The following is a 23,385-nucleotide window of genomic DNA, read 5'->3' as shown; positions in this document are numbered from 1 at the left end:
TTCAGTGGCCCCATGAGGCCTTGTGACCCTGGGGAGGAATGACAGGCAGCCTGGGACTCAGCCCAACAGCAGACTGCCCAGGGGCAGTGGGCACATGCCTTGGCATCTGGGCATGCTGATCTTTTTCTCCACAGAGGGCAGTGTGGGGGGAGGAGGGGGTGGAATCCAGCGACATCTCAGGCCATAAGAATTCCTGCTCTCCCCCTCAGTCTGACCCTCGTTTTGCCCGTCTGGGCCATGGCAATGGCCACGGTCAGGGCAGTGGGGGAGAAGGAAGGAGAGGCGGGTTTGCTAGTTTGCTTGGCCAGGCACCAGGAGTGTGAGCCTGCCCGCCTCCGCAGACTGTCTCGCTCCTGTCCCCCACTCCGCCGGCCTGTCCCTCCGGGCTGCTCGAGCCCCACTACTACTGTCCCCAACCCGCCCCGCCAGCAGGGCCAAAGGGCGGCGTGACTCACGGCGCTGCCACCAGCCCACGGCTTGCCCGAGGCATATAAAGGCTGCCGGGGTGAGAGGCGGCAGAGCCTTGCCGGACCCGGTCCGAGGCGCGCAGAGCATGGCTGCAGGCGCGGAGCGAGGCCGCGGGGGCGCGGGCAGGGGGCTGCGCGGCGCCCTGGCCGCGGTGGCGCTGCTCTCGGCGCTCAATGCTGCAGGCACGGTGTTCGCGCTGTGCCAGTGGCGCGGGCTGAGCGCTGCGCTCCGGGCGCTGGAGGCGCAGCGGGGCCAGGAGCAGCGCGAGGACAGCGCCCTGCGCGCCTTCCTGGCGGAGCTGAGTCGCGCGCCTCGCCGGGCGCCCGCGCCACCCCCAGACCCCGCGAGCGCCGCGCGCAACAAGCGCAGTCACGGCGGGGAGCCTGCGCAGCACATCCGTGCCGAGAGCCACGACATGCTGATGATGATGACCTACTCCATGGTGCCGGTAGGCGGGGTCTCAGCTCCCTTTGACGCCCCCGCCGGGGTGGGCAGCGGACAGTGTAGGGAGAGCGCCTCGGACATCCTCTCCTCCCCTGGCCAGATGGCAGGATGCCTTGGGGAGAAGTCCTGGGTGTGAACCCGCTGGGGAAATCACCCTGGCGAGCGCCTTATCCCATCTGTGGTCAGTTTCCTCATCTGTTAAATGGGGGAGGGGGTAAGTCTTCCAGCTCTGACATCGTTCAGACTGCAGATAAATTAGGGGATAGGCAATGTTCTTAAGAGCCTACTTCGTGACTTTGAACACAGGTTTTCACCTTCTGGTGTGACAGAAGCCACAGCGGCCTAAGCTCTGCCTGTGAAATTCGTAGGGGGCCCCTGAGAGCACAGACGAAACGTTTCTGGAAGAGCACACACTTCTGTAAAGTGATTCTTTCTCTGACATCATCTATTGGTCTGGCTTTTCACCTGGCCTCAGCTCATCCCACCCAAGACTGACAACCTAATAGTTTCGGTTTATGTGAAAACAGCCCTAATTTTACCAACCCCTGGGACCTTTTTGAGGGGAAACTTACTCTTGGGTACCAAGTGGTTACAGATAATGGAAATCAACATAGAGCCACTTTGTCAAAACGCAGTGTGAAGGTTGGGGTTTATCATGTGGGCTGCAAGAAGTCTATCAGTTCAGTCGTTCAGCCGTGTCTGACTCTTTGAGACCCTATCGACTATAGCCAACCAGATTCCTCTGTCCATGGGATTTTCCAGGCAAAAATACAGGAGTGTGTTGCCATTTCCTTCTCCAGGGGTTTTTCCCAACCCAGGGATCGAACCCACCTCTCCTACACCCCCTGCATTGGCAGGAGGGTTCTTTACCACTAGTGCCACCTGGGAAGCTCCCAAGAAGTCTATGGAACCTCAGGAAATGTCAGAGTGAGCTCTTCACAGGCTCATGCATCTAGGGGAGAGTCCAGAGCTTTTCATTAGATTTTCAAAGGCCACTGTGCTCCCCAAAAATGATTTCAGAAACACTGCACTTTAAAAAGTCTTTAAAGCAAAGCCTCAAAAATCTTTCTTCCAGTTTTAACTTCATTTGTTTTTGCTGATATTAGCTCAGTAATTATCTAACCATTACACTTGGATCACATTGCAGTTCCCCATTCTATTTCATTATCTGTTACAGCTGTGATGGATATTTTACTTTAAATTTACAAAGATTTCAGTTGTCATCTCAAGTGTGAGCCATATTTCAGAATCCTAGGTGTTTGAAAATAAATTCACTTAATCCTATTATCTTAGAAGCTTTTAAATATCTTACATGAGCTGAAGTGCTTTCATAACTACATGAAAGTACTACGCACTTCAAGCACATCTTTTGGGAAAGATCACATTTTTCCATTCCCGAGTTCATTTTTTTTTTCTTTTTTTTACCCACATTATCATTTAAAAATCTGGACGCAAGCAAAAGTTTCAGAAAAGGACCTCTGTAAAGTAAAGAAATCTCTTTAGGGAAATTCACTCTTTCTCTTGGCTCTCCACTGTGCATTTTTAGGGGTTTGTTAAACCATCCAAGAAGGTTGCACCTGAGCATCAACCTTTTATATTTTAAATCCTGCTTTTAAGGTAGAGGCTTACGTATCCAGATTGCATTCTGTTCATCATTAATCCAAGAGAATGCAGACACTCATATCTGTGTCAGTATGAAAGCTGATTTAACTACCACTACCTGCTCTGTAGCAAGTCAGAGAAGAGACATTACGTTACATTTATCTGGATGAGAAGCACTTGAAGATGATCCCCAACTCATCCCCCACTTGCAATGGATATGCTTTGACCTTTAGGAGTCACTGAGGGATTTTCCATGCAAGCCAGGAGAAAGTCACCATCACAGTCCTTTTGGAAGTAGTTCCCAAACAGTAGACTTAGGGTTCACCTGGGAACACATTAAAAATGCAGATTTCAGGGTCCCACTCAGACTTGTAGAATTATAATCTCCAAAACCAGCTTCCTTAAGTCCCCCAACCTACCCATCTCCCACCCTCCCAACCCCTCGGTGAGTTTGATACAGGTGGTCCAGGTGCCAACACTTTGAGAAACGCTCCTCTAGACCACCACTTCTCTAATGTGCATATGAAGATCTTGGAGATCTTATAAAAAATACAGATTCTGATTCAGAAGCTCTAAATTGGGGGCTGAGGCTCTGTATTTATAGCAGGCTCCCCCTTATATTGGTGCTGCTGGTCTGAGAACCACACTTTGAATAACTCCATTCTAGAGCAGTGGTTGGCACAGTGAAACCATATAGGGAGTTTAAACTTGACTGATGCCTAGGACCCATCTCCCAGAGATTCTTAATTAATTGTTAGGAGTGCAGCTCGAGGGCGGGTGCCCACTCACCAACACAAAGGGCCTTGGCATCCCTTCCTGATGATGGTCAGTTGTATTAAGCACCTCATTCTCACCAGGTCTCCCTTGAGGCCTCTGCTTTAGGCAAAGGAACAAACTTAAGGTGAAAAGCTTTTTGCATACTTTATTGTGACAACATTCTCACCATCCACCTCTGTAGATTTTCCTCATCTTTACTCTCTGTGTTTCTCAGAACAGAGAATTATTCACATGAGAAAACAATTTTTAAGAAGAACTTTCCCAGGGCATGTAGCGTTGGACATGACTTAGCAACTGAACAACAACAGGGCACCTAAGTAGAAAAATTGCTAAGAGCACTATTAAAGATGTAGTATACAGCATGGAGGTGAGTGTACCAACTTCTTAGGGTTGAAGTCTACGCTTTACCTCACCGTTTTCTATAGTGCCAGTAGGTCTTCAATGAGGGTGAGATCAGAGGTCCCCTCACTACTGAAGTCCCATGTCCTGAGAGATCTCGGAACAAAGAAACTGTATGCACACTAATTTCAGCATTGCAGAAAGTCTTCCGAAAATGGCTCATTTATCCAAGATGAGCCTTCTCAAGCCAACCAGTGCTTCTAAGTTCTATGCTTTTGGCTGAAAGCACTTCAACTCAGCATGTTAATTCTGGTTAGCACAGTCTGACCAGAAACTGATTGGCAGCTGTAAATGATTTTATTAAAAGGACAGAATAACAAATTATTACTTAAGTACAATCAGTTTGGTTGTTATTGTTTAGTTGCTAAGTCGTGTCTGACTCTTTTGTGACCCCATGGGTGGGCTGTAACCCACCGGGTTCCTCTGTCCATGAGATTCTCTAGGCAAGAACACTGGAGTGAGTGGGTTGCCATTTCCTCCTCCAGAGGATCTTCCCAACCCAGGGATCAAACCCACGTCTCCTGCTTGTCAGGCAATGGCATCACGGACTCGATGGATGTGAGTCTGAGTGAAGTCCGGGAGATGGTAATGGACAGGGAGGCCTGGCGTGCTGCGATTCATGGGGTCGCAAAGAGTCGGACACGACTGAGCGACTGAACTGAACTGAAGCCACCTGGGAAGCCCATTAGTTTGGTATAGCCATTAAGTCTTTAAAAGGAAGTGAGTATTTTGGAGAAAAGTAATAAAAAGGGTCCTGGGTACCACTGAGCTAGACCAGTAATGGGAACCCATCTGCCAGGAGCTCCAGCAAGAGATGCTGGCGCTGTGTAGTCTCCACTCCCTCCCACCGCTCTTCTCACTCCTCCCCACCATCAGTTTCTCTTTTTCATCCCATTCTTCATATCTCACCCTTATTGATGTTCTGGTAGCTTTATCATCCTCCCTAGAATCTTGGGTTGAGCACCCAGCAGGAAGAAAGTTTTACTACTTATAATGTGTGCCTTAAAAAGTTCTAAATGGGTCAAAAGTTTACATTTAAAAAATGAAGTTCTAAAACTGTTAGAATAAAATATGAGTAAGTTCATTTTTAATCTTGGAAAGGGAAATGAGAACTATAACTCAAAAGCCAAAAGCAAACAATAAATGAATAAATTTAACCACATTTAAAAAGCACACACACAACAACAAAAACTGCATGACAATTATAGAAACAAACACATACACCATTATCAAAGGCAAATGATAAATGATATACTGGAAAGAAATATTTGCAGCTCATATCATAGGTACAGGGCTAATCTTCTGCATATATTATATATGCAGATTATATATATGCAGAAGATATATATATATAGCAGTTCTAGAAGCTGATTTAACAAGGTAAGAATTTAATAGGGAAATCCGCAACAGAAATAGGAATCCAGTAGGAATATGGAACGCATAGGTCTCAGGAAAAGAAATGCAAATTTCTCTTAAAAACACAGGAAAAGAACTCTTGATTTAAAAATGCAATTACTGCTCCAAAATATAATTCTTACCTTTCAGAATGGCAACTGCAAAAATTCGACAACATATTCTGTTGGGGAAACTGAAGGGAAACAGACTTGCTTTTATACTGCTGTTTGGAATGCAAAATGCTACAGCCCATAAGTAAGGCAATTTGGCAATACCTTTGGATAACAAATACATTTACTCTCTCACCCAGCAATCTTACTTGTGGGAATGTATCTTGCACAAGACTTTGTCACCTATGAAATGACATATGCACATAGTTATTCGCTGCAGAATATTGGTAAAAACAAAAGACTAACATCCTGTGTCCACTACAGGACTAATTAAATAAACTGACGTATATATCCACTGGGATACTAGGTAGCTATAAAGCAAGAATGAGTAAATTCTCTATTCTGCTATTGGAACAACCCCAAAGATATATTTTTAAATGACAAAAGTGTAAGGAAGAAGGGGAAAAATAAATGAAATGAACAAAATTACTTACTTAGGGATAAGGTGGGCATGAGCCTTTCAGTGCATAGCTCTGTGCATTATTTTGACTTTTGAACCATGTGATTGTGTTACTCTTATTGTGAGTGAAAAGGCTGTAAGCCCAAGGTTACATGGCAGCTGCCACTGGGCTGGGGGCAGTAGGGCTCAGTAGGGACTGTGCCCACCCAAGGATCATGTGCTCTGTTTACAGGGGAGGCTTTTGCTGATGGTTGCTGTACATGAACGAGAGCCTCGTGTGCCTGATCTTTTGATTTTTGTCAAGAAAAGTATTAAAAATCTGTCTTTTTATGTGAAATCTCTTGGCTTTTAAGTATTGACAAAAATTTTCTCAACATGTTTTTTATTTGACTGACAGTGTGTTGGCCAAACAACACTCACATTGTTAGGGGCTGAGTTAAGACTTGGTTTTGAACAAAATGGCTTTATGTAGTTCCACCACAACCCCCACCCCCACCACTGATTTCCCAGTCTAATTTTGAAAGGATAGTGGAATCTGTGCCATTGTTACCATTATTGGTGGTTAAGTGGAGTTGGTTTTTTGCATTTCATTTGGTTTGCTTGTTGCATTCACTTTGTTTTGGTTTTGGATCAAACATCAACCATAGGGCTTTCTCTGGTGTCTCAGTGGTAAAGAATCTGCCTGCCAATGCAGGAGACGCGGGCTTGATCCCTGGTTTGGGAAGATTCCCTGGAGAAGGAAATGGCAATCCAGTCCAGTATTCTTGCCTGGGAAATCCATGGACAGAGGAGCCTGGTGGGCGGCAGTCCATAGGGTCGCAAAGAGTTGGACACAGCTTAGCGACTAAATGCGAGCACAAAACATAAATTCTACCTTCAGTGGATGGAGATTTCCTGTCATGTGGCTTTTCAAAAGCATTTACTGTGGGCAGTTCTCATGGAGGAGATTCCAGCTATGTTAACTAGTAATGCATTGTAGCAAACAGCTTTTCATAATGACCACTCTGAGGTACATGGATCTATACATTATCTTGTTTACAGGGAACAAAAGTCACATGACCATAGTCACAGCTTCTGCTTGCATGGATGCTGTATCTCCTTGAAGGCCTTAGCTTGATCATGGCAGGGGTTACCTGCCTTTCCCACCCCTTGAACTGGGTCACTTCCACGGTGTAAAAGCTGAGGATTTAGATCAGGAATCAACAAATCATGGCCTAAGGTCAAATCAAGCCTGCTATTTGTTTTTGTGCAGCTTGTGACTTAATGATTTTTACATTTACACGTGCATAGGAAAAAAATAAGAGGAACAGTATTTTGTGACACATGAACATTATATGAAATTCAAGTTTCAGTAACTATAAATAAAGTTTTATTGGAATTCATCCGTGCCCACTTGTTTATGTTTTGTCTGTGATTACTGTCACATGACAACCACAGGATTGAGTAGTCACACCAGAGCCCATATGACCCACAAAGCCTAAGGTATTTCCTATCTTGTTCTTTACAGAAAAGTTTACCGACCTCTCATTTAGACAGTGGCCCATGGGATTGGAGGGCCCTAGTCATTGTACCTTTGGAGAGCTAAGCTACTAAATCGGGGTTGTTTAAGCAGAGTGTTAACCTTGGGGTTTAAGCCCTCCCGCAGGAGACAGAGTCCAGGACAGAGCTGCACTGAGAGGGATTCACTCTAGAGGGAGGCAGTGGGACTGAGCCAGCCCTCAAGCCTGGTTCCTTCTAAGCTGACTTCCCAAGTCTGGAATGGATAATGTTAGAATAGCCACCCCTTCAGCCGCATATCAAGGCCTTGTTTCAAACCACATCTATTCTGTTCAGTTGCAGGGGAGACACTTATACCCCATTAGGTCCTGTCGTATAGACTGGGCCTTGATGAGAGCTCAGAGGCCTGACAGAGCAGAACAAAATAAGACCGGGCGGCCAAAGCAGTAACCCACATGCGGAGCCTGATTGTGGCCGGAGAGGAGGGCAGGTTCTGCAGCCTTTCTCATAGCAGCATGTGCTAATGGGCACTTGGGATGTCACATGTTAATTTGCGTGTCAGAAGCCATGTCCAAGTATCAGTTAAGGGTAAGAGAAAACCTGAAGCTACATCTCAGCTAAGACTGTGTCTGGTGTTGGTACTATGAATCACTCATAAATTTTGTTCATGTATCAGGTCGTGATGGTATGTGAGGAAGACAGGAGAGGGCTGGCCCCTTAGCTGCATCCTTCAGACACTTTCTTCGTTGATACATATTCTGCACACATGCAGATAAAACCTTCAGTGAAGATGTACAGTTGTCATGCTTGTCTAAGGACTTATGGAAGAAACAAGTGGGTCAAGACTGAGCATCTGGACCTGTGGGACAGGGAAGTTGTGTTAGCCACATGGAAGGCATTGAACTGTCTGGACCTACTCTCAGGTCCTGTGGTTATGCGAAAGCTCCTAGTTTCTTTCTAGCCATAGCAGCAGAGATGAGGGCAGCAGGAATAAGGCCCCCTGAGCCCATACAACCTGAGCAGGATGAACCTCCCAGGGCCTAGTGAATTGTCCACTTCCATCTTTTTCTGCTGTTTCCCTGCCTTTCCTTCAACCTTCTGAGCCAAGGATAAAATGAACTCAAGGTCATGTTCCACCCTCTGGAAGAGCACCACTCCACTCCAGGGAGATGGCTGAATCCCTCAGACCTGCCTGTCATTTCGCACCACTGCCCACTAGATGACAGGCTGCGAGATCTCTGGGTAGAAGGCTCTTTCTGGGTGCGTTGCAGAACTTCTCAGACCATGAATCTTCCAAAGCCGAGATACTGTTCACCCTCCACAAAGCCTTTATCTCAGGATCTCTCTTTGGCTGGTCCAGGCTTGCCTTCAGGTGATGCTGCTGCCATTATGTGGCTGCCCTTAACTCGGGAGACCTGGAATTCCTTCTTCTTCATGGTCAGGTTCCCAGGCAAATTCTCTCTCCCCATTGCTTCCCTGAAGTATGTTATGGCAGTAAGTAGTGTGGACCTGGGAATCAGACAGATTCATCCTGGGCCCACAGCTTGGTAGCTGGGCACCTTTGGGCAAGTCTGTTAACTTCCCCCAGCCTGTTTCCTCCTCTGTAAGACTGAGATAATAATATTGACTATGCACCTCATACAGTTGTTTGGAAGTAGGTAAAGGACAGTGCCCAGTATAGCCAGACTTCCAGTAACTGTTCACTGTAGCTGTTGCTGAGATTAATCGCTGTGAGTTTATCATGTAGCCCTCCTTGCCCCATGCCCTCAGTATCTTGTTTCTGGCTTTACTATTTATCTTCAGTCTCTGCAGAATGCCGAGTTGTCTAATCATATGTGCAGTTATCAGCTGCTGCTTTGGGATCCTATTTTGCCTTTTGAAGCCTAGGGTGGCATCACACCAACCTAAATCATCGCGTCATTGAAAGCAAAACAGAATTAGCCTTGATGTGGCTTCTTCAACAGTTCAGGCTTTCCCAGGGCCTCACCCCTGCTTCATGGTCACTGATGACGAGGTTTGACACCCATGAGGAGAGTCATCTTCACCCCCATTCTGAGCTACTGGCATAGTTCTTGTGTACTCCTGTTGATTTCTGTTGATGGCAGTTCTGAAAAAAAGTTCTGGATGCTTTCATTTGAAAGACCGATAAAATGTGAGTGGAAGGCAGAGCAAAAACATTCTAAGAAAGGGAAACAATTTCCTTCTTGGGGTGGGGTGTCTCATGTTCTCCAGGATATGGGTACCTATGTGGGAACTATCAAAATAGTCCTAGATCTTATAAGACATAACTTATCTGGGGAAAAAAGACATTTTAAAAATCTACATTCTTCAAACTCTTTTTCCCTCCCTGCCTCAGAAAAATATCCTTGGCCAAATCTAGTTGACATTCAAGCTTAATTTACATGCATTTTATCTACAGACTAAAGGTCATGTTGTGTAAAACAAGCTGAAGCTTTTAGGTTGTAATTCTGCTACAAAGGGAGCATTTTTCAGCCCGTCAGTTGCTTTTTTTATGTAGCTCTTTGAGTTGTAACAGCTCTATATTTTAAGTAGATATAATTTACTTCTGGTTTAACTGAAGTTCAGACACAATTTTCTTTACTGAACGGTGGAGTTAAAAGAACAAGGCCAACTAAAGATCACTTAAAATACAGTTCGTGGAATTGTTCAGAATGCTATAAGTAGAGTAACCCCATCTTCCAGCCACTCGGAAAGTTTCTTGTGTTCGTCAAAGTGCTGGGAATTTTGGAGATGCTGCTGCTGCTGCTGCTAAATCGCTTCAGTCGTGTCTGACTCTGTGCGACCCCATAGACGGCAGCCCACCAGGCTCCCCCGTCCCTGGGATTCTCCAGACAAGGACACTGGAGTGGGTTGCCATTTCCTTCTCCAATGCATGAAAGTGAAAAGTGGAAGTGAAGTCGCTCAGTCGTGTCCGACTCTTAGCGACCCCATGGACTGCAGCCCACCAGGTTCCTCCGTCCATGGGATTTTCCAGGCAAGAGTACTGGAGTGGGGTGCCATCACCTTCTCCGTTGGAGATGCTGCATAAGCTATATGTAAAAACTGTGAAGGACTTGGAAATGCATTGTGGGTAACTGTACCCAAGCTAAAATGATGAGCTAGCAACTGCAAAATAATTCCCCAGTTTTTCAGTGACTCAGTGCTTTTGGGGTCTGGAATCTTCACTCAAAAGTGGAAAATGCCGTCTTCCTATAGGCAATACTTGAGGTCCTTGGAATCCATCCCTCTGAATAGTCAGGCCTTTAGAGAAAATTCTTTAACAGTGAGCATCAGGGCAGTGACAGAGAAAACCAGTCCTCACTCAAGTGATGAAGGAAGGTTTTGTGGAGCAGGCAGAACTGGAAATGGGTAATGAAGAGTGGATGATATTTGAGCAGGCAAGGAGGGGAAATCAGTGCAAGTACAGTTAATAACTTGAGCCAAGGTCTGGGGACAGGAACGAACATGGTTGCAAGGCTGAGAGCGCAAGAAGCTTTCCTACACTGAGGAGTCTGGGCTGTGGGAGAGGAATTAAGGGGGCCACAGGAGAGCCTTGAATTTCTACTTTTGAAAAGCTGAGAATGAATCTGATGAGCAATTGGGAGAATTTTCCATGGGGCACTCATGAAGGAAGCGATTTTATAGGACTGATCTGGCTGTACAATACAGGAAAGATTGTACTGGGGAGAGATGAGAGGCTGGAAGAAAGTTAGGAAGTTATTGCCTTAGTCCAGGCAGGAAATGACTTTGTCTAGCTGAGGTGATGGTATCAGAAATGGAGAAGATCTATATCCTAGAAATACCATGAAATAAGGATGAACTGAACTTGGGAACTAATTGGATGTAAGAAAAGAGAAAGGAGCCACCTGGTCCACATCCATCCAAAGACGGTGGAGTGATCAGAATTGAGGAAACTGAAGTGGGTTAGTTTAGATGTGAGAATGCTACATTTGTTTTGAGATTGAACATTAGATGAAAATAGAGGAAAAGGGGAAGAAAAACTGAAGAATGGAAGAATATTCAAGGAAAAGAGAATACCCTTCTTCCAAGAACTATGTGTTCTCCATCAGAGAGGTCTTTACAAGTCTAAAAAGTAAAAGTCAGTTCCCAAAGCCTAAATAATGACCTCTAGAAAGAATGTTATTTCCCAGATAGTCATTTTTATGGTTCATGGGTTCAAACCATACATATATGCTGGGTATTGAATTTAGGGAAGTTAATTACACTAAGCATAATTTGTAAATATTCATGTTCAAGGTGGACTCATGCTTTCATTCTTCTGTTGATCAAAGCTTTTTGAACGCCACAGAAACAGCATGTTTGTCAAACCAACAGTTTCATCCAGCCAATATTTCAATGCTAACAACATCCACAACTGTTGTGAGCATCTCAACCCAGCTGCTGCTGCTGCTGCTAAGTCCTTTCAGTCATATCCAACCCTTTGCGACCCCATAGACAGCAGCCCACCAGGCTCCTCTGTCCACAGGATTCTCTAGGCAAGAATACTGGAGCGGGTTGCCATTTCCTTCTCCTCTCAACCCAGGGACCTCCTCTAAATATTTTCTGGACTAACCTCTTATAGCTGTTCCTTGTGCAGAGGCAGGAGGGGGCTGAGCAGGGAGTAGCTTCACAAAACAGCTTCACAAATGGTTTTGCTATGTACAAAGGATGCCAAAGGGCAGAGTTTGGGATAATGGATTAATTCTTTGTCCTTCCCCCCAACACTGGACAAGTTACTTAACTACCATTTATGTATACTTTTCTGACTATAAGGTGAAGATAAGCATACTTAGATAAGAATCAAAATTATCTGAAGATGCTTGTTGAAAGGAATGATGAGAGCACGGAATAGTATTATTAACAGTTAGTGAAAGATTATTCCAGCAGCACTCCTGCTTCAGAAAAATCCATTAGAGGCCTAGGGGAGACAAGTGATTCTTAGCTCACTTCAAAACACTCATCTCTTCCACCCATAACCTCTTATGCACTTATCGTCTGTATCACACAACTAAAACTTTGTTTGTGTACAGTTTTGGTCTCTGATTTGTCATCTCTAGTCACCTTTGTCTCTTTAAATATATCTCACCACTCTGCTACACCATTAGCGAGGTATTTGATGAATATCTCTTCACTGATACATGCGTCTACAACTCAGCAAGGGCAAATATAGACTAAGATATCTGCCGGTTTCTGAATCTAGTTTCTTTACACATGAGGAGTTTTGGAGATGAGTCCTGGAGTATTTTTTAAAGTCTTTTCTAAGAATTCTTGCTATCCATCAAATAGGAGTTTGTGTCAGGTATTGGTAAGACTGATTTAGCAGGCCTGCTCTACCTGTTGGAGATTCCTTCATTCATTTGACATGTAGTTACCTACTATATCACAGGCACTATCGTGGGTGTACAAGAAACAGTCTAAGCGAACCATGCAAATCCCTGTCCTGTTGGGGTTTACATTCTGGGAGGGTAGCAACAGACAAGAGCCAAGGTAAGTAAGTAAATCACCTGCAGCATTAGAAAGTGAAAGTGCTATGAAGAACAAGAAAGCAGCATGAGGGTTAGGGAGCAGGAAGGGGGAGATGCAGTTAGAAGTCTTCTGGGTGGGAAAGGCCTCACTAAGAAGGTGACATCTGAACAGAAAACTTGAAGGAGGTGAGGGAGTGAGCCATGTGGAAATCTACGGAAGGGCTGTTCAGGCAGAAGGAAGAGCGAGAGCAAAAGCTCTGAGATGGGGGAGTGTACAGGGAGCACAAGGAACAGGAAGAAGAGGGAGTGGGAGGGAGTGGTAGGAAATGGGGTCAGAGGATAACTGGGCAGAGAAAGGACCAGAGGACGAGTTCATGTAGAGCCTTGCAGGATGTTGTAAAGACATTGGCCTTTATGCATGGGGGGGTGGGGGTGAGGGTGGGGGGCGGGGGGGGGGGTGATCTTTGAAGGATTTTAGGCAGAGTGATATGATCTGACTTGCCTTTCCAAAGGATCACTGCTGCTGCTGCTGCTAAGTCGCTTCAGTCGTGTCCGACTCTGTGCAACCCCATAGATGGGAGGCCACCAGGCTCCCCCGTCCCTGGGATTCTCCAGGCAAGAACACTGGAGTGGGTTGCCATTTCCTTCTCCAATGCATGAGAGTGAAAAGTGAAAGTGAAGTCGTTCAGTCGTGTCCGACTCTTAGCGACCCCATGGACTGCAGCCTACCAGGCTCCTCCATCCATGGGATTTTCCAGGCAAGAGTACTGGAGTGGGGTGTCATTGCCTTCTCTGCCAAAGGATCACTACAGTGGACTAGATTCTTTGGAGGGGAAGCATGGGCAGTGGTAGCAGGGAAGCTATTTACTTGACTATTGCAGTGAAAAAAGGTACTGGCTAAGGGGTGGAATGCTAAGTGGACTCTGTCTAGATATGTCTGATGTCAAGCTGCTAGAATTTGCTGACAGCTTGCACCTGCGATGTGAGGTGGAGGGCGGGGGAAAGGAGTTCAATGACTTCAAAGTTAGTGGCCCAAGTAGTGGAAAGACAGAATTGTCATTAATGAGATAGAAGAACTGCAGATGGAACGATTTTGAGGGGAATATCAAGAGTTCAGCTTGGGATATGTTAACACCAAGCTTTCTGTTAGATGTTTATGTGAAGATATGGAAGAGGCAGACTCATCCTCTGAGTCTGTGAGGGAGGGAATCCCTGCTGGCAGTGTACCTAAGAAATAATGGGGAGGCCGAGCATGATCATATTCACTACCTGGACACAGGGAGACTCTAACCAACAGTCCATCTACTCCTGAGGTCACTGAGGCTTAGAGAGATAACACATCCTGTTCAACGTCACAGAGCCAGTGAGTGAAGGAACTGGCACTCACATCAGACTTAACTGTGTCTGACTCCCAAAACACATGTACTTTATACCACACCTTTCAGCCCTGGGTGTTATCTTTTAATTCTTCTACAGGGTTTTCTTTTTTTCTGGGGGTGGGGGGGTGCGGTGATTATGTTGTTCAGTCTCTTAAGTTGTGCCCAACTCTTTGCAACCCTATGGACTGCAGCATGCCAGGCTTCCCTGTCCTTCACTATCTCCCAGAATTTCTCAAACTCATTTCCATTGAGTGGATGATGCCATCCAACCATCTCATCCTCTGTCACCTCTTTCTCCCTCTGCCCTCAATCTTTCCCAGCATCAGGGTCTTTTCCAGTGAGTCAATTCTTGCATCACGTGGCTAAAGTATTGGAGCTTCAACATCAGCCCTTCCAGTGAATATTCAGGGTTGATTTCCTTTAGGATTGATTGGTTTTATCTCCTTGCTGTTCAAGGGACTCTCAAGAGTCTTCTCCAACACCACCGTTCAAAAACATCAATTCACTGGAGACTAGCCTTCGTTATGGTCCAGCTCGCACATCTGTACATGACTACTAGAAAGCCATAGCTTTGACTATACACACCTTTGTTGGCAAAGTGATGTTTTTCCTTCTTAATACACTATCTAAGTTAGTCATAGCTTTTCTTCCAAGGAGCAAGTCTTTTAATTTTACACTGTATTTTCATTGATGTATGAGACCACTCTTCATTCAGCACCCCAGTCTCTGTCTGGCTGACCCAGCCCTAACCAGATGTCTCTACTCAAGAGAGCATGAAAGGTTTGTGTTATTTGCATCCAAACCAGGGGCACATCAATAGCTCCTGGTTTTGCAGTGATGTTGCTATGGGCAAGAGAGAGATGGCCATGTCTCAGGGACCCCAATAGGATAAGCCTCAAATCTCTGGGCTCCCATTTTCTAGGGATTAATGGAGTATTTGCCAAAATAAAGTTATCTTAAGCAAATAGACATGAAGAGAAACAGTAACCACATGCTAGACGTTTGGTTCCCATAATCTACTGGTCAAAAATGAATAATGTCTTTGGCTGAAGAGCACATTCTGTTCCCAGGTGACTGAGTCATCAATCAGTTCAGTTCACTAGCTCGGTAGTGTCCGACTCTTTGCGACCCCATGAATCGCAGCACGCCAGTCCTTCCTGTCCATCATCAATTCCCGGAGTCCACTCAGACTCATGGCTATCGAGTAGGTGATGCCATCCAGCCATCTCATCCTCCGTCGTCCCCTTCTCCTCCTGCCCCCAATCCCTCCCAGCATTAGAGTCTTTTCCAGTGAGTCAACTCTTCACATGAGGTGGCCAAAGTATTGGAGTTTCAGCTTTAGCATCATTCCTTCCAAGGAAATCCCAGGGGTGATCTCCTTTAGAATGGACTGGTTGGATCTCCTTGCAGTCCAAGGCACTCTCAAGAGTCTTCTCCAACACTGCAGTTCAAAAGCATCAATTCTTCGGTGCTCAGCTTTCTTCACAGTCCAACTTTCACATCCATACATGACCACTGGAAAAATCATAGCCTTGACTAGATGGAGGTGTTAATACTTATGAAATATCTACTATATGCTGAATGTCATTCTAATGCTGGCAAAGGGACCAGATGAGAGAATGGGGCACACAGGAAGAAGATGAAAGAGTTCTCACCAATAGGTGCCTATTTGGTTTGGGAGCCAGAGCAACATGAAGGAGCACAGTGATGCTGCTGGGCTATAAAGGGATCAGTCAGTGGGGATGGAGGTCTTTGGGGAAGGTTGGGCAGGATTTAGCTGGACTCTGAAGATACCCATTTGAACCAAGAGCACTCAGCCCCAAGCCATCAGCATGGGATGGCCAACATTTGTTCCCTTGCATCAGCAAATGCCTGGACCTTTGGCTGATCTTCCTGTGGGGCTGCAAGAAAAAGGTCATGCCTCAGTATTTCATCTGCAGACATGGCAAAGCCTGCCTTCCTGTTGGGGTCTATAGATTGTCATCACCACATCTTGGTCCCAGTGTGAATTCCTGCCTTTCAGAGGGATGAGTCTGGGGTAGCTGACCCCAGCTTCAGACTCCATGAGGGATTCCTCCAGCACCTATGGTCGAATCCTTCAGCTGGGCCAAGGCTTTCCTAGCTTAATCCCAGGCTGATTATCCACTCCCAGGAAGCTGTTTCTAAAGGACTATTTGCATGCACATAATAGCAGCAATTTGCACAATTAAGGAGACCCATAAAGGGTATTCAGTTGTCTAAGAAAAATGGAATTTAAGTTACAAAATAGGTCACATCTGAAAGGTGACTTGAAATTAAACAGCATTCTCCACAGCAAACCAGAGCCAGTACTTAGGGAACGGCAGAGAAGCCGTGACAGGACATATTATTTCAGCAGCATGCAAACTGGTGGTGATGGGTAGGTTCGCTCTTTTACTTTTTTTTATGATCAGTCCTGAGAGTAAAATGTGAGAGGAAGGGAGTTCAAGAGGGCAGCCAGCCAACCACCTGAGGCTTTGTGTGCAGATGAGCAGTGGCAGTACACGGAATTTTGCTCTATTCATCCTGATGAGAAAGAAACACATTTGATTAAGCCTTTCATTTTTGAACAGAAGAGACTGCTTGAAGTTGATGCATAATCAACTAGTAAAAATCCAGTGTCTTGTTCACATTCAAAGTAAACTAAAGCAGAGATTTGCATTTCCTGTTGAATTTCACACAATTCCTTTTGCAAAATCTAAATGGTATAAAAATGGTAGTGCATGCTAAGTCACTTCAGTTGTGTCCAACACTGTGCAACCCCTACCAGGCTGTCCATGGGATTCTCCAGGGAAGAATACTGGAGTGGGTTGCCAAGAGATCTTCCTGACCCAGGGATCAAACCCTCATCTCTTAGGTTTCCTACACTGACAAGCGGGTTCTTTACCACTAGCTTCACCTGGGAAGCTGCAAAAAATATAGATGTGGTAGAAAATAGAACTTCTGCCCTGGAAGCCAGCTCTGGGAGCCTGGGCCAGCTACTTCACTTGATTTCTTTGGACCTCAGCTTTCTCATCCCTCCTCCGCTTGACTCTAGGTCTCTGGTTGTCTCCCCCTACTTCCTCCCCAATTCTTCCTGGGAGTAGAATTTGAAATCATCCAAATCTCTCATTTTATGGATAAATCAACCCAAAGTAGCTCCATTCTATTTGTTTTCTATTGAAGGGTTGGCAATTTATTTGGGAAAAAGAAAAATCTTAAGATTAATGAACAACTTCAAAATCGCTAGACAGCTATTCTAGTTCATTCTACGTTCACTTGTCTAGAAGAAACAGAGATCTGTCCAAGTTATTGCAAGTGATGGGCGTAATGAGGAATACATGACATTGAGATTCCTAGGGAAAGCTCTGTAATTAAAACCATCCTCTGGGCTCATATAATGTTTGCATGCTCTCTTCTCTCACTCTGAATTATTAAAAACACAGCAAGTAAAAACCACCCATAATCCCAATATATCTTTTCAAATGATATAAACTAAGAAGTGAAAATTACCCTTTAATCTCCTAGTCTCAGTCTTCAAGAGGAAACAAGATCTCAGTGGTTTGGTTCATAAGCCTTCAAAGTTTTCTCTGTGCTTATCCAGACATATCTAAATGTTCTTTTTCAACCAAGAAGTTCTACTGTTATGTGGCTTGTGTTGTTTTTAATCACTCAGCAGTATTAGTCACATAGATCTACTTCATTCTTTTGCATCTGCTTAATAAGTGCCTTATTCTAAAGGAGATTGGTACTGGATGTTCTTTGGAAGGACTGATGCTAAAGCTGAAACTCCAGTACTTTGGCCACCTCATGTGAAGAGTTGACTCATTGGAAAAGACTCTGATGCTGGGAGGGATTGGGGGCAGGAGGAGAAGGGGACGACAGAGGATGGGCTGGCTAGATGGCATCACTGACTCGATGGACGCGAGTCTGAGTGAACTCCCGGAGTTGGTGATGGACAGGGAGGCCTGGCATGCTGCAATTCGTGGGGTCACAAAGAGTCAGACACGACTGAGCCACTGAACTGAACTGAATAAGTGCCTTGTTGTGTGTGTGTGTGTGTATGTGTGTGTTAGTTGCGCAGTCATGTCCAACCCTTTGTGACTCCCTGGACTGTGTAGCCCACCAGGCTCCTCAGTCTATGGAATTCTCCAGGCAAGAATACTGGAGTGGGTTGCCATACCCTTCTCCAGGAGATCTTCCCGACCCAGGGATTGAACCCAGGTCTCCTACATTCCAGGCAGATTCTTTACCATCTGAGCCACCAGGGAAGCCCAGTAAGTGCCTTACTGATAAACATTTAGATTGTTTTCATGCTTTTGCCATCACAGTGTGGAGATGAACATTCTCGTCAGATATCCTTGTATAGTCTTCTTACAAGTGAGGTTCCCAGTTCATAGCATTTTCTTTCTCATCAGTTCAGTTCAGTTCAGTTGCTCAGTTGTGTCCAACTCTTTGCGACCCCATGAATCGCAGCACGGCAGGCCTCCCTGTCCATCACCAACTCCCAGAGTTCACTCAGACTCGCGTCCATCGAGTCAGTGATGCCATCCAGCCATCCCATCCTCGGTTGTCCCCTTCTCCTCCTGCCCCCAGTCCCTCCCAGCATCAGAGTCTTTTCCAATGAGTCAACTCTTCGCATGAGGTGGACAAAGTACTGGAGCTTCAGCTTTAGCATCATTCCTTCCAAAGAAATCCCAGGGCTGATCTCCTTCAGAATGGACTGGTTGGATCTCCTTGCAGTCCAAGGGACCCTCAAGAGTCTTCTCCAGCACCACAGTTCAAAAGCATCAATTCTTCAGCGCTCAGCCTTCTTCACAGTCCATCTCTCACATCCATACATGACCACTGGAAAAACCATAGCCTTGACTAGACGGACCTTAGTCAGCAAAGTAATGTCTCTGCTCTTGAATATACTATCTAGGTTGGTCATAACTTTCCTTCCAAGGAGTAAGCGTCTTTTAATTTCATGGCTGCAGTCACCATCTGCAGTGATTTTGGAGCCCAGAAAAATAAAGTCTGCCACTGTTTCCACTGTTTCCCCATCTATTTCCCATGAAGTGATGGGACTGGATGCCATGATCTTCGTTTTCTGAATGTTGAGCTTTAAGCCAATTTTTTCACTCTCCTCTTTCACTTTCATCAAGAGGATTTTTCGTTCCTCTTCCCTTTCTGCCATAAGGGTGGTGTCATCTGCATATCTGAGGTTATTGATATTTCTCCTGGCAATCTTGATTCCAGCTTGTGTTTCTTCCAGTCCAGCGTTTCTCATGATGTACTCTGCATATAAGTTAAATAAGCAGGGTCTTTCTCATAGAGGCTGCCGAATTAGTCCCATCTATTTTTAGTTTGAATTAAACACAACTCAAGCCAACTGGTGCCAAATTAGCAAGAAGTCCATTATTTTTCTCCAGAGGCTTTTTCCTTGCCCCTGAATTGCCCAAGATTCCATGGGTTCTACTAATCCAGTGAGACCAGTTCTGTATCCAGAGAGAAATCTGGGAGATCTGGTCAGGCCACAGATGGGACCTCTTTGGGCTGTCTTTTCCTTCATTGCTGCCATATGTTACAAAAGTTGAAAGCAAGTCCCCATGTATTGTGATATGTCTTCGTCCACTGCAGCATGACCTCAAGGTGACCCTGAGATGCCACAGCATTTCTTCTGGGAGGATGGCCCCACCTCCTCAGCAAAACTCCTGACCTAAGCTATCCGGGGGTACCATTCTTTATGTTACACCCAGGTTGACAGCCGTTGTCACCTGCTCTCAAGACAAGCTGTCTTTTGGAGACCATTGACATACTTTCCTACTTGAACCTTATCTCACCAGTGGAAAAGTTCTAGGTCTGGAAACAGGTACTGTTCTGTGCACAGGGATACAGACAAAATAGCAAATTCTCCTGCTGTCAAAATGCCTTCATTCTTTGGAGAAAAGGCACAGGTAATAAACAAATGCATACAGAAGCCAAGATAATATTGGATAACAGTGAGTGCTACAAAGGCTAAAAGCCTTGAGGTGATGGGGACTGGCTGCTAGGGTTACTCTCAGGTGGGGAGTCAGGGAAAGCCTTCTTAACTAGGTGACATTTGGGCTGAGGCCTCTGTGAAGATGTGAACACAGTTTATAAGGCTTGGCAAAGACCAGTGGTGATGGTCAGTGTGATTGGAGTCCAACAGTGGTGAAGTGGGGGTAGATGGTCTTGAGAGAGGACAGGGCCACGTCCTGCATGGATCCTCATAACCCCCAGGGCTATGAGTTTTAAGGCTGTTTTCAATTCATCATTCTCAAATCCTAAATGAAGATCTGGAAAGCCTGGTATACCAAATATGACTCCTTAACTTGACAAGCTAGGTTTTTATGACTTTCAATTTTGAATTTTCTGATTTTCATCCAAACTCTTAAGCTTTATTATTAGGAAAAAAAAAAAAGTTTCTTTTTTTCTTATGGTCATACCTTTTCACACCATGTTTTACTTTGATACAATCTTATATAAACCATGTTTGTTAAAGAATATTCCCAAGTGAAGATTGACACAATTTACTGATTAATATCTAAATTAACTTTTAGCATATAAATGAAGCCAAAAGGTCAGGAAATGCAAACTCCTTTTTTGTCACTTTTATAGAAGCTATGCTAACTCCAGACCAGTGATGAACATAAAAGAGAGAAAGGTTAATTTTCCCTATTGATGCTTCTGTTGTTTCCAACTACTTCTCCTGCTGTGATCCCCCAGGCAACAAATGAGGCATTTATGAAGTCTCTAATGGTTCTCTCAGTGAACAATTATGCATATTTTAAGATGATAAATTTTGTAGTGCAGCTGATTGCATTAATTTATGAAAATGACTCAAAGCAGTGAATTGAAATTTCTTCTGCCTGTGTTATAATGCTCATCCGAGCCACAACAGAAAATACAGTAGACCTAGAATCAGGAAACCTGGAGTTGAGCCCAGCTTTTCCACCAGCAAGCTGTGTGACCTTGAGTAAATGGCATCACCTTGCTAAGCCTCTCTGTTCTTATCTATACAAAAGGGAGAGTCCCACTGCCCAACATACTTCAGCTCAGAGAGTTTTGGGGGCTAGGAGGCAACGGTTTGTATTGGGAGGGACACCTGGGATGTCCTAATGTATTGCTTGGCTGGAGGTGGTATATGGATGTTTGTTGTTTTATTCATCTTGCACTATTGGCACACATTTTATATTTTTGTGGTATATATGATATATTTCACAATAAATTTCTAAAGTAGTCAGTAAGCACCTGTGACACACTTCACCAACAGTAAATACAGTACAAGTCTTTTCCTCCAGGTCCCCTAGCAAACAAAATAAACCTAGGTAGAAGACAAAACAAATTTTCTCTTCAAATCAAAACAAGTTTCCTTTAAAAAGAGTTTGAGAGAGAAATCACCAAAATTTTTGGAATAAAACAAAAGTGCATTTTATTAAGTGTGGGCATTAGTATAGCTCCCTCCCACCCTGGCTCTCTACTCCTCCCTACTTGAGGAGGAGTTTTTAGGTTTTAGTTCCCCTTTTTAGGATTCTCTCCAGAAATAGTCTAGAAAGTCATAGACAAAGAGAGAATCTGGAAAGCAGCAAGAGAGAAAGTGTATAGAAGCATTTTCATATGTACTACTTTTTTACTTAAATGAAAGCATGTTATACATGCTGCTCTATATTTTGTGTTTTTTTTATTTATCTTAGAGATCTTTCAATATTGGCTTTATGGATTTAAATTTAGTCTTTTCCACAGTATTTCATTGTATGAATATGCTACAGTTTCTCTAACCAGACTTCACTGATAAATATTGAGGTTGTTTCTAACTTTTGCTCTTGCCCACATTTCTAAAATGTTTGTACATATATCTTCTCATGCATACATGAGTGTATCTGTAGGATAAATCATAAAATATAATGGGTCAAAAGACAGATCCATTTAAATTTTAGGAGATATTGTCAAAATGCCCTCCAAAGAGGCAGTGTCCCTTTGCATTTCCGTCAACACAGTATGAGAATGCTCCTTTCCTGATACCCTTGTGAGAAGTACTCTGTTATTCTTTTTATTTACAAACTGAAAGGTAAAAATAGTATTTCATAATTTGATGTGTTTCTTCAAATATAAGTGAAGATAAGACACTCTTTTATTTTTCTTCTTTGAGCTTTCTGCATGGATCCATTGCCCATTTTCCTTTGTTTTTTTGTTCCTTTACTTAAGGCTTTGTAGCAACTCTTTGTATACAAGCTCTTTGCATAATTATTCTTCTAAGTTTGTGTTTCTCCTTTGTTATTGCTTATAGTACTTTATGTCTTCTAGAAATGTTTAATTATTAGACAGTCAAATTTATCACATTTTTCCTATATATAGTATGGGGATTAGTTTCTTTCTTAGAAAAGTCTTTCCTACTCTAATACCATTATAAATATTTTTCCAAATGTCTCCTTCAGTAGTTTGTTTTTAACTTTAAAATTTTCAACTAAGGCTGCTCAATTACCTTTTTTAGTGTAAGGAGTGAAACAGAGATCTGAATTTATGTTTTTCCCTAGATGTGTATCCAGCTATCTCAACTCCATTTCCCAATTGATAAGGTTTCTTCCCACAGTTTTGAAATGCCACGTTACTTGGGTTTAAAATTTTCTCTATGTATGAATTTGAAATTCTTAGATGGTAAATTGATAAATTAACTAAATCATTCCTGGCATATCCAAGAGACCATCAAAACAATAGCATAAGTAGAGTTTGCTTATCCCATACCAGGCCCTGTTGTGAGTGTACTGCGTGTATTCAATCATGTATCCACATAACCATGCTATAAGTAAGGTAGGTATTGTTAGTGCCTTTCTAGACAAGGATGAGGTTAGACGAGGACAGCACAGAGAGGTTAAGTAACTTTCCCAAAGTCATACTATTTGTGAATGACAAAGCCGTGATTTGAACACAAGCAATTTGACTTCAGGATTCATGCCTTCATCTGTACTTTCTGCTGCTTTCACAAAATAGAAAACACTTTTGTGTATGCTTCCTACCTCCAAGGAGCTGTTCTAAGAACTTCATATATAACTTCACTTAAGTTTCACAGCAATCCTAAGATGTTAAGTACTACTAATAGCCCCATTTCACAGATAAGCAAACTGAGACAGAATGGAATTTGTTGTTTTAGTCTCTAAGTCGTGTCCGACTCTTTTGCAGCCCCATGGACTATAGCCCCAACTGCAGCCCACCAGGCTCCTCTGTCCATGGAATTCTCCAGACAAGAATACTGGAGTGGGTTGCCATTTCCTTCTCCAGGGGATCTTCCTGACCTAGGGATCAAACCTGTGTCTCTTGCATTGGCAGGCAGATTCTTTATCACTAAGCCACTAGGGAAGTGGAACTAGAGAACAGAAAGAGAGAAGGGG

At 44.1% G+C, this 23,385-nt stretch overlaps 1 protein-coding gene across 1 annotated transcript in view; it reads left to right on the top strand.

Annotated features, from left to right (window-relative positions):
- Positions 1-553: 553 nt before the first annotated feature.
- Positions 554-23,385, top strand: part of GLDN (gliomedin) — a 56,149-nt gene continuing 33,317 nt past the window's right edge. Inside the window, exon 1 of the mRNA XM_052647120.1 lies at positions 554-916. Coding sequence (XP_052503080.1) covers positions 554-916 — 363 coding nt within the window. The remainder of the gene's footprint in view (positions 917-23,385) is intronic.

The sequence above is a fragment of the Budorcas taxicolor genome, chromosome 10 (assembly GCF_023091745.1).
Source record: "Budorcas taxicolor isolate Tak-1 chromosome 10, Takin1.1, whole genome shotgun sequence".
In the NCBI taxonomy this organism is placed as follows: domain Eukaryota; kingdom Metazoa; phylum Chordata; class Mammalia; order Artiodactyla; family Bovidae; genus Budorcas; species Budorcas taxicolor.
This window is presented reverse-complemented; position numbering and strand designations above follow the sequence as displayed.